Source organism: Mandrillus leucophaeus, unplaced genomic scaffold, assembly GCF_000951045.1.
Source record: "Mandrillus leucophaeus isolate KB7577 unplaced genomic scaffold, Mleu.le_1.0 Scaffold99, whole genome shotgun sequence".
Taxonomy (NCBI): Eukaryota; Metazoa; Chordata; class Mammalia; order Primates; family Cercopithecidae; genus Mandrillus; species Mandrillus leucophaeus.
In genome coordinates this window covers 340229-352028 of record NW_012110807.1, presented here as the reverse complement: position 1 = coordinate 352028, position 11800 = coordinate 340229, and the positions used below count along the sequence as shown (strand labels likewise).

The following is an 11800-nucleotide window of genomic DNA, read 5'->3' as shown; positions in this document are numbered from 1 at the left end:
AAGACTAACCTGGCCAACATGACAAAACCCCATCTCTACTAAAAATACAAAAATTGGCTGGGAGTAGTGGCAGGCACCTGTAATCCCAGCAACTTAGGAGGCTGAGACAGGAGAATCGCTTGAAGCCAGGAGGTGAAGCTTGCAGTGAGCCAAGAGTGTGCCACTGCACTCCAGCCTGGGCAACAGAGCAAGACTCCATCTCAAAAAAATTAAAAAAAAAAAAATTGTTGAATAGCCTCTCCTCCCTCCAGCCCCTGATAACAGCTGTTCTCCTCTCTGTCTCTATGAATTTGACTGCTCCCAGTATTCCATTTAAATGGAACCATATAGTGTTTGTTCTTTTGGGTCTGGCTTGTTTCACGTAGTGTAATGTTTTTAAGATTCCTAGACATCTGATTTTGCTTTTGGTACTTGTGGCTGCATTAAATTGATTTGTCAAATGCCATGTGCTTTCACTGGGACCGTTCTGAAAGCAGTTCTCTGGCAGCCAACAGCCAACAGGGCAGGGTGGATGGCCACAGAGCCAGGAGCTCAGGAACCGAGGGATGGAGATTGCACCGCAGGACCCTGCACCCCACTGGCCACCATGCTGTCCCTCCATTCTCATTATCTTCCTTACATTTTCTAGCTCCCGACTGTGGCTCCCCTGGCTTGCAGACATGCGCGAGGCCAGTGAGAATGGACAGTTAGAGAAGCTCAGGCGGACCCAGGCTGAGACATACCTGAGGGAGGATTTCAGGGGAGCAGGCAGTGCTGTGTGCAGAGGGGACCACCCTTGGGAGGGAGGGTCACCTGGAGTGGACCTTAGACCTGGGACCTTCTGCCACTACCCTTCTTACCCACGCCAGTGTCCCCTAGGTCCTGGGAGGGCCTGGCACACCGAGAGCTCACCTGGGGACGTCTGAGTCAGGATTGACCGAGGTCAAGTCCTGATTCTCACTTGTCCCGGGATGACTCCTGCCTGCCATCCTGGCCCCTTGCAGCCCTTCCCAGGACCTCCAGAGCTGCCTCCTGCCCTGTGAGCTGTCCCCACCTGGTTCCAGGTGAATGGCCACTTAACCATGGGGCTCATTCTTCATCATCAATTTCAATCTCCCCCTTTCCTGTCTTATTTTATCTCTATTTTAGAATCCACAAGGCGGGTGCTAGCCTCGACCTTGACCTCTGTTCCAGATTGTCTTTTCCTTTCCTTTCCGTTCCGTTCCATTCCATTCCATTCCCCCTTTCCCTTTTCAGGGTTGCCCTTAGCACTATTAAGTTATTTTCTTTGGAAACAGAGTCTGGCTCTGTCCTCCAGGCTGGAGTGCAGCGGCGCGATCTCAGCTCACTGCAACCTCCGCCTCCCAAGTTCGAGCGATTCTCCTGCCTCAACTGCCTGTAGCTGAGATTCTCCTGCCTGTAGCTGGGATTACAGGCACTCGCCACCACGCCTGGCTAATGTTTGTATTTTTAGTAGAGATGGGATTTTGCCGTGTCGACCACGCTGGTTTCGAACTCCTGGCCTCAAGTGGTCCACTCACCTCAGCCTCCCAAAGTGCTGTGATTATAGGAGTGAACCACCATACCCGGCCAGTACCATTAACTTCATTTCAACTGACCAATGACTTTTGAGGACACAAGGAGCTCACAACTATTCTTCACAATGGCAGCAGCTATTTTTTAATTATAAAATTAGTACGTACTCTTGACTGACTTAGTAACTTCAGAAAAAATAAATGAAAAAATAGAAATAAATGTACATACTCATTGTAATGTTGGAGCAGTGTAAAAATGTCAAGAGGAACATGAAAAAAAACATGTAAGTGGCCAGGCACGGTGGCTCACACCTGTAATCCCAGCACTTTGGGAGGCCGAGGCAGGTGGATCACCTGGTGTCAGGAGTTCAAGACCAGCCTGGCCAACACGGCAAAACCCCGTCTCTACTAAAAATACAAAAATTAGCTGGGTATGGTGGTGCGTGCCTATAATCCCAGCTACTTGGGAGGCTGAGACAGAAGAATCACTTGAACCCTGGAGATGGAGGTTGCAGTGAGCCGAGATCATGCCATTGCACTCCAGCCTGAACGACAGAGCAAGATTCCATCTCAATAAAAAAGAAAAAATAATAATGTGCGCAAGGCAGCATTCCTGTCACGTCCAGGGGACCGTGGCTATTACTTGGGCCTGACATTGGTTTCATGTAGAGATAGGCAGAGAGATGGACATGTTTATAAAGAGTGGCTGATACCACATGAAGCACTTGGAACAAGTATGTTCTTTCATGCTCCATCTGTGTCCAGAGTGGATCCCTAGAACCACCCTCCAAAAGCCCCCTCACATAGCATCTCTTCTGTGGCTCACAGTGACCTGGGGGCTGGAAGATGAGCCAGAAAGTCCAAGTCAAACCCAGAAAGCAGGGCAGGATCTGCAATGCACAGTCTAGAGGAAGTTCAGGAAACATGAGAAGCAGAAAAGGTAAAGGGGCCAGGGACTGCACAGGAAAATCCACCCAGCTAAGAGGGGGATGAGGAAGAGGACCAGGAGAAGCAGGTGACTGATGTTGGATGGTGACAATAAAGAAGGTGAGGAAGAGGGTAATCAAGACAATGGTAATGAAGAAAATGAGGATAATGATCAGAATGATGACAATGAGGTGATGATAAAGATAAGGTGACGATGACAGTTGTGCCAGTGCAGTGGGAATGTGGACCTCAATTCTGTGGGCAACTGTGACCCCCCTGTCTGGCCACTGCCTGCACTGGCTCACAACACCACAGGCGACTATGGGTGATGATGAGGGTAATGGTCAAGAAGGTGATGATGATGAAGATAATGGTCAAGATGACAATGGTGATGAAGGTGATAATGAGGAGGATAATGGTCAAGATCATGAAGATGAAGGTGATGGTCAACATGAGGATGAAGCAGGTGATGAGGATGAGGATAATGGTCAAGATGATGAGGAAGATGATCAAGATGATGATGAAGGCCAGGTGTGATGGCTCACGCCTGTAATCCCAGCACTTTGGGAGGCTGAGGTGGACAGATCACCTGAGGTCAGGAGTTTGAGACCAGCCTGGCCAACATGGCAAAACCCCATCTCTACTAATAATACAAAAAAATTAGCCAGGCATGGTGGCACATGCCTGTAGTCTCAGCTACTTGGGAGGCTGAGGCAGGAGAATTGCTTGAATCCCAGAGGTGGAGGTTGCAGTGAGCCAAGATTGCGCTTCTGCACTCCAGCCTGGGTGACAGAACGAGAATCCGTCTCAAAAAATAATAAAAATAGCCAAGCGTGGTGGCTCACGCCTGTAATCCCAGCACTTTGGGAGGCCGAGGCGGGCGGATCACGAGGTCAGGAGATCGAGACCATCCTGGCTAACACGGTGAAACCCTGTCTCTACTAAAAATACAAAAAATTAGCCGGGCGAGGTGGCGGGCGCCTGTAGTCCCAGCTACTAGGGAGGAGAATGGTGAACCCGGGAGGCAGAGCTTGCAGTGAGCTGAGATTGTGCCACTGCACTCCAGCCTGGGAGACAGAGCAAGACTCCATCTCAAACAACAACAACAACAACAACAAAAATTAGCCAGGCATGGTGGTGTCCACCTGTAATCCCAGCTACTACGGAGGCTGAGGCAGGAGAATCACTTGAACCCAGGAGGCACAGGTTGCAGTGAGCCGAGGTCGCACCACTGCACTCCAGCCTAGTGACAGAATGAGACTCCATCTTGATAATAATAATAATAAAAGATGATGATGAGGAAGGTCATGATGATGGTTGAGGTGCTGATGGGGATAGTGGTGATGGTGAAGATGATGGTGACGATGATGATGAGGGTGTGAGGACAGATATGTGATGATAGCCACTGCTGCTGAGTGCTTACTACATGTCAGGCCGGATGTTAAGCGCTTTTCACAAATTATGTCACAGTCCTGTGGGGAGCCGCCATTGTTGTCCCCACTTTAGAAAAGAGGAACCTGAATTCCTAGAGGTGCAGTGGCTTACCCAGGACCACATAGCTGTGGGCAGCCACTGGGAGCTGGTCCTAGGTCCTCCTGCCCAAGCCTGTGCTTTGCCCCGGGGAGGCTGGAGGGACGCTTGCTCTGCTTCACACCCACCCTCATCCCTGGTGGGCCCAGCTGACTGCGTTCCTCACACGTGCTCCCTCTACACACAGGGCGGCGCTGTGAGGTCTGTGATGATGGCTTTTTTGGGGACCCGCTGGGGCTCTCTGGGCCCCCCCAGCCCTGCCACCAGTGCCAGTGCAGTGGGAATGTGGACCCCAATGCCGTGGGCAACTGTGACCCCCTGTCTGGCCACTGCCTGCGCTGCCTGCACAACACCGCGGGTGACCACTGTGAGCACTGTCGTGAAGGTTTCTATGGGAGCGCCCTGGTCCCTCGGCCCGCAGACAAATGCAAGCGTGAGTACCCACCTCCAGTCCCCGGGGTGGCGCACAGTGGGCCCCTTCTCCTCTGCCCTGGCTCAGGACCCAGAAGGGGTGGCTGAGGAACCCACCGGAACCAGCTGGCCCCTCTGCAAGGCCATCCAGCCTCAGACAGGTCACTCCCCTTCCCTGTCTCCGTGTCCAGAAAGCACAGGGGTTTGCCCCTCTCCAGGGTCTCTTTCAGCCAGGAGATCTTATAAACTCTGATTCCAAAGCCCGGATAGTCTGCCGCTTACCTCCCGCTCTGCAGTTAGCACATACGGCTGACCCGGTGATCGCCCTGCGCCGGGTCTCCAAGGCCATGCTTCCCCGCATCGCCTCAGTTAACATTTAGCCCCCGGGAGGTTCCCAGAGCCCTGCAGGGTGGAAGCTCAGCCTTCGCCCCACACTGATGTGCTTGGAGCCCTTTCCTACGCCGCAGCTGCCGGCTCCTGCTCACTCTCTTTTTATGGAACCCCTGCAGGAAACACAGCTCTGGCCCAGAATGAGATGATCCCCTGGCGGTGGCCAGGAGAGCAGGGTCACGGGACCCAGAGCCGTAGGTGCAGGGCTGTGCCTGTGACCCTCACCCAAGTCTCTGGCCCTCTGCAGCCTGCCAGGGCTCAGGGCAGGCTCAGAAGGACTGTCTGCCGCCATGACCGTCCTGGGCTGTCCTTCTAAGGATATAGTCAATGGGCTGAGGCTGGAGCTCGGCCCTGGAGCCTTTTTCCAGCAGGGGCGTTGGAATCTGGGCTGAACGTGCGGTATCATCTCTGGAGGCTCCCGCATCTCCTCTGCCTCTGTTGGACCCCCAAAGGTAGAACAGACACTGCATTGTTGCCAACACCCCTTCCTGCTCCTGCCCCCAGCCTGCAGCTGCCACCCACAGGGCTCGGTCAGTGAGCAGATGCCCTGCGACCCAGTGACAGGCCAGTGCTCCTGCCTGCCTCACGTGACTGGACGGGACTGTAGCCGCTGCTACCCTGGCTTCTTCGACCTCCAGCCTGGGAGGGGCTGCCGGAGGTAAGTAGGGTGAGACTGCTGGAGCCCTGGGGACCTCGCCAGGATGGAAGAGGGCACCAGGCAGCCCCCAGGGAGGGGCCTGGTTCAGAAGGTGTTGTCCTAGGCCCACTGCCAGGCACGTTGTGCCCTTTGCCAAAGGCGGGCAAAGGGATGGACTCTTGGCATCGGACTCATGGTCCTGCCAGCCTAGGATGCAGGCCAAGAGCAGCCCTAAGGGATGTCCAGGTGGGCAGGCGGCCGGTTTGGTCTCTGATTCCCTTCTCAGTGACACTGTCACTGTGTGGCCTTTTGGCCACAGTAGCACCTTAGACAAGCGTCCTTAGGGAACAGTGGAGGACTCCAGGGAAACACCAAGTGGGACAAACAGGTTTCTTCCTTGCAGGACTTCTCAGAGCCCTTGCTATGCTGATTGCATCGTGACTTTCCAACAGAGGCGTATAGTCTCCCCGAGACATGTTTGTCCCCGTAGCCTTATTTTATCTTCTTTTCTCCCCGAGCATCCAGGGAGACTCGTGCTTTCCAGAGCACAGCTGGGGAAGCTGTGCCACGCACCAAGAGGAGATGGGGTCTTGTCAGCAGAGGGCTGTGATCTGAGGCCCCAGCCAGCTGCAGCTGGCAGAGGCTGGGCCAGAAGTGGCCCTGAGCTTGCCTCAGACCCAGTTCCTTCCCTTATCACAGCTGCAAGTGTCACCCACTGGGCTCCCAGGAGGACCAGTGCCATCCCAAGACTGGACAGTGCACCTGCCGCCCAGGTGTCACAGGCCAGGCCTGTGACAGATGCCAGCTGGGTTTCTTTGGCTTCTCCATCAAGGGCTGCCGGGGTAAGGAGGCCGGGTCCTTCCCGGGCTGCCTGGAGGATGGGGCCTGAGGTCTCTGGGCAGAGATGACGGATGGGGAAAATGGGTGCAGCAGGAAAGGATGGTCAGATACGGGACAGGGTCCTGAGAGCAGCCGGAAGCATGGAGGGAGTTGCTTCTGTGGTGGTGACCAGGAGAGCAGCATCACGTGAACCCAGAGCGGTGGGTGCAGGGCTGTGCTTGTGACTCTCACCCAAGTCTCTGGCCCTCTGCATCCTGCCAGCGTCCTCATGCCAGCCAGAAATGTAGTCCCAGATGCTGCTATTAAGTGCCTGTGTTCCTGGGGCCATCATGTCACTCTCTGGGCCTCAGTTTCCTCCCCTGTAGAGTTGGGCTGCATTGGCAGTTGCTAAACCTGGCTGGTTCTCAGATCCCCAGGGAACATTGGAATAAGCCAGGCTCTGTGCCACCTTCAATCTTCTGAATCAGAATCTCCAGGGAAGGGCCCAGGAATCTGGTTTTGATGCTGCCCAGTGCGTTCTGGGAACACCCAGAACCGAGCACCCACTGCCCCTGGCCCCTCTAGCCTGCAGGTGCTCCCCACTGGGCGCTGCCTCAGCCCAGTGCCACGAGAACGGCACCTGCATATGCAGGCCTGGCTTCGAGGGCTACAAATGTGACCGCTGCCACGACAACTTCTTCCTCACGGCAGATGGCACACACTGCCAGGAATGCCCGTCCTGCTATGCCCTGGTGAAGGAGGAGGTGAGTCTGCCCAAACCCACTCAACTTTCCATTCATTCTGTATCCCTAGCAAGTGCCAGCTCTATGCCGGGCACCAGGAACTGCCTGCTTACCCCCAGAGCTCAGGCCTTGCAAGCCCACCACCCACCTTCTCCCTATGCCCACCCAGCTTTGGGCCTGTTCCAGCCTGGCTCAACCCTCACCTCGGCCCTTCCCCTGCTCTGGGCGGATGGGGGAAAGGTGACTCTTGTCACCTACCTTTCCCGACCGTGCCGGGCTGGGGTCAGTGGGGATGAGACCACAGATGACCCCTTGGTAAAGGGGTTAACAGGAGGTGATTCTGAGTAGGGAGGTGGGTGGTGCTGGAGTCAGGAGTTCAAGCTCTAGGGTTAACCCATTGGGATTCCCCTCCCCCAACTCTGTTCATTGTCATGTGTCTGGGCAGGCAACAGCCTTGGTAAGCCTCAGTCTCTCTCCTACTCCAGACTGGAGATAGTTAGGCCTGCAATCCTTTTCTAGAAACCAGTGGGGCCAGCTTTCAGAATGTATGGCATTGTAGAAAGATAAGATGGCATGCACTGAAGGCCGGGCGCTGTGGCTCGCTCCTGTAATCCCAGCACTTTGGGAGGCTGAGGCGGGTGGATCATGAGGTCAGGAGTTTGAGACCAGCCTGGACAACATGGTAAAACCCCGTCTCTACTAAAAGTACAAAAATTCGCCAGGTGGGGGTGGTGCGCACCTGTAATCCCAGCTACTCGGGAAGCTGAGGCAGGAGAATTGCTTGAACCTGGGAGGCAGAGGTTGCAGTGAGCCAAGATCACGACTGCACTCCAGCCTGGGTGACAGAGCTAGACTCTGTCTCAAAAAAGAAAAAAAAAAGGCCGGGCGCGGTGGCTCAAGCCTGTAATCCCAGCACTTTGGGAGGCCGAGACGGGTGGATCACGAGGTCAGGAGACCGAGACCATCCTGGCTAACACGGTGAAACCCCGTCTCTACTAAAAAATACAAAAAACTAGCCGGGCGAGGTGGCGGGCGCCTGTAGTCCCAGCTACTCGGGAGGCTGAGGCAGGAGAATGGTGTGAACCCGGGAGGCGGAGTTTGCAGTGAGCCGAGATCACGCCACTCACTCCAGCCTGGGCGACAGAGCGAGACTCCGTCTCAAAAAAAAAAAAAAAGACATGCCACACTGAATATCACGTAATCCCCCACTGCGAATGGGCAGCCCCCAGAGTCAAGCCCGGTGATATTTAGGCAGGAAAACAGATGACTATTTCCACCAAGTGGGTAAATGAAGACCACAAGTAGCCTTTTTCAGAACAGGTTTATTTCAGTTCAGGTTTCGCTCTCGAGTGAGGAATGGAACGCCTTGTGGCTTTTCAGAACATTTTGGACTTGGGAATGGCGGACAGGGCCTGGGACCTGTGCCGGCCACTTAGAGCGGTGACAGGGGGAATCAGACTGGGGCGTGGCAGGCATTCGTGCTGAGACTGGCTCCAAGGAAGTGCTCTGTAAATGCAATTATTGTTTGATGAAAAGACGGGGCTAGGGGACATTCATAGCACATTCAGCCAGTGTCCATAGCGTGCTTTCTCCGTGTGGCATCCTGGGAACACAGCGAACAGGACAGACAGAAATCCTTATGAGGCATCCCTTCCTCTTTCCCTTCGAGGTAGGACAGCAGTATGGTCAGCGGTGTTAGCAGGTGCCGTGGGGATGGGAGGGGAAGGGACAGCTACCATGGGGTGGGCACGGTTGGCTCTCAGGGGTGCGGCATACCCTTAGCGTTGAGGCCCAGGGGAGGATTTGGAGAAGGGAACCCACAGGGAGAGTGGCAGGGTAGAAGCCGGGGGGAGTGTCTGGGCAGGACCTGCATGCCAGCAGCCTCATACACCTTTTCTTCCTGTCGTCTCCAGGCAGCCAAGCTGAAGGCCAAACTGACTTTGATGGAGGGGTGGCTGCAAGGGTCCAACTGTGGCAGTCCCTGGGGACCACTAGACATTCTGCTGGGAGAGGCCCCAAGGGGGGACATCTACCAGGGCCACCACCTGCTTCCAGGTACAGCGGGAGCGCAGAGTGGGAGGGTGGGAGGCAAGGGGAGGCCCCCAGTGCCTGCTGTCTGGTCTTGTCGGGGACCCTCACAACACAACCCTGTTGCCATGGGCCTCTCCTTCAATGTCCCTAGCCCACCTGTAATTTTATGAATATCAATCCTTGTCCCCATGCCCCTGCCCTACCCAGACTCTAAGTTCAGTGAGGATGGGGCTGGGCTCATTCATTTATTCACTCCCTTCACGAGGGGTCACAAGGCGCTGCTCCAGAGGCTCGACTGGGAGCATCTTGCTGTCTTGATTCTGGGCCGTTTTGCTCACTGCCGTAACCCAGCACAGTGCATAGAAATATTAATTTCATAGAAAATATTAATAAATGAGTAAACAAGAAAAAAGAAGGAGGGCCGGGTGTGGTGGCTCATTCCTGTAATCCTAGTACTTTGGGAGGCCAAGACAGGAGGATTGCCTGAGCCCAGGAGTTCGAGATCAGTCTGGGCAACATAACAAGACCTTGTTTCTACGAATGGAAGCAGGGAAGGAGGGAAGCAGGGAAGGAGGGAGGGAGAGAAGGAGGGAAGCAGGGAAGGATGGAGGGAGGGAGGGAAGGAGGGAAGGAAAAAAAAAAAAAAGAAGGGACCTGTCACTGAAGCCAGGAGGAATTTGGCCTTGGGACCTGGAAAGGCGCGGAAATGGATTGGATTACTTTGTGAAGTTTTATGTGTATAAGCGCCGCACTCCTTTAGCAGCCAGACAGAGGCGAGCTGAGAACCTGTTAGCAGGACTCACTGTGGAAATAGGGGCTATCAGATACCATGTCTTAAAATGCCCACGTGAGCCACATGGTGAATTAGAGCTGATTTGAGGGGTCCAGAACTGCTTGTGTGGCCCCAGAAGGTCTGGGTCTCTCCCGGTCCCTGTGTGTGACGACTGACTGTGGGTGGGACCTTGGGTCATGTTTGCCTTCTCTGGGCCTCAGCCTGCATCTGGAAAATGGGGAGACTCTGCCTTTGGGACCACCTGTTGGTGCTCGGGGCTGCTGATGCCTGGGGAATGGAGGGCACAGAAGGGGACCCCTGGGGGTGGGGGCTTTTGTGTGACATCTCCACCACTCTGTGACCCCCGGGCTGTGGGCTTCCCATAGGGGTTCGGGAAGCCTTCCTGGAGCAGATGATGGGCCTCGAGGGTGCTGTGAAGGCCTCCCGGGAGCAGCTGCAGAGGCTGAGCAAGGGTGCCCACTGTGCCCAGGCCGGAGCCCAGAAGACCTGCACCCAGCTGGCAGACCTGGAGGCAGTGCTGGAGTCCTCGGAAGAGGAAATTCTGCACGCAGCTGCCATTCTCGCGTCTCTGGTATCCCAGGGGACCCGCCTACCCAAACACACCAAGCCTGGGCATTGGTCCCTGCCCCAGCCTTCCCATTGACCTAGTAACCTTGGGTATGACTCCCCACTTTGGGAGGCTCAATTTCATCTGCAAAATGGGGATCACACAGTACCTCCTCCGCGGATTCAGCGAGAGGACATTTGCAAAGGGCGAGGCATGTTCCTAGTAGACTGAATGCACAGTAGGTGGTGGGCAGCATCCTTATTGGTGTTTCTGCATCCTCGGACTCCGCTCACTGGATGCCGATGTCGTGGCCAGCTTTGTGCATTTATAGAACGACTGGTGCTATCCAGTTCTGCCTCACAATTGGGCCAGATGTGGCCCTTGCCCTTTGGGGACGGGAAGTCAGTTTCCTCCTCTCTTCCTCTTCTTTCTACAGGAGATTCCCCAGGATGGTCCCGGCCAACCCACCAAATGGAGCCACCTGGCCACAGAGGCCCGTGCCCTCGCCAGGAGGTGAGTCCCAAGACATGGTGAGGTTGTGCCTGGCCCTTCTCCTGGGGGTTCCTGAGTCAGAGTCAGCCCCACAGGTGCCCCCACCCAGAAGTTGGGATCAGATATTACAAGAGCTGTCTGGTGGGGGCAGTGTCACCAGTATGTGGAGGGGCAGGCAAGGTGAGTCCAGAGATGTTGGGGGCAAAGCTTGGTTGACTGAAGGCGTCGGAGAGCATCTGCCTGCTTTCTCTTTGTGAGAGTTGTATAATATACAAGTTATTATACTGGGGGTATAGTTCACACTATACAGAGGCCTTTACCCACGGCACTCCAGCCTGGGCAATAGAGTGAGACTCTGTGTCACTGTGGAATTCAGTGGTTTCCCTATATTCTCAGGGTTGCAAAGCCATCACCACAACCAATTGTAGGATTTTCATCATCCCAAAAACACCCCTGGACCCATCTGCCATCAGCCCCCGTTTCTCCTTGCCTCCCCAGGCCCTGGAACCACTGCTCTGCTTTTTGTCTCTATAGATTTGCCTATTCTGGGCGTTTCATAGAAGTGGAATCACACAGTGTGTCGCCTTTTACCACTAGCTTCTTAGCCCAGTGTTTTCAAGGCTCATCCACATCGAAGCCTGGATGGGTGCTTTGCTCCTCTTACGGCTGAATAATATCCCATTGTATGGAAATGCCACATGTTGTTTATCCATCTTCTGTTCACAGACATTGGGTTGTTTCATCCACTGCCTTTAAGAAGCAATTTAAGGCCGGGCGTGGTGGCTCCCGCCTGTAATCCCAGCACTTTGGGAGGCCAAGGCGGGTGGATCACGAGGTCAGGAGATCGAGACCATCCTGGCTAACACGGTGAAACCCTGTTTCTACTAAAAATATAAAAAAGTTAGCCAGGCCTGGTGGCAGGCGCCAGCAGTCCCAGCTACACGGGAGGCTGAGGCAGGAGAATGG

General features: G+C 54.7%; 1 protein-coding gene across 1 annotated transcript in view; it reads left to right on the top strand.

Annotated features, from left to right (window-relative positions):
- Positions 1–11800, top strand: part of LAMC3 (laminin, gamma 3) — a 125767-nt gene that overhangs the window by 85340 nt on the left and 28627 nt on the right. Inside the window, exons 14-20 of the mRNA XM_011971197.1 lie at positions 4159–4404; positions 5277–5430; positions 6109–6251; positions 6814–6992; positions 8885–9026; positions 10161–10366; positions 10779–10855. Coding sequence (XP_011826587.1) covers positions 4159–4404; positions 5277–5430; positions 6109–6251; positions 6814–6992; positions 8885–9026; positions 10161–10366; positions 10779–10855 — 1147 coding nt within the window. The remainder of the gene's footprint in view (positions 1–4158; positions 4405–5276; positions 5431–6108; positions 6252–6813; positions 6993–8884; positions 9027–10160; positions 10367–10778; positions 10856–11800) is intronic.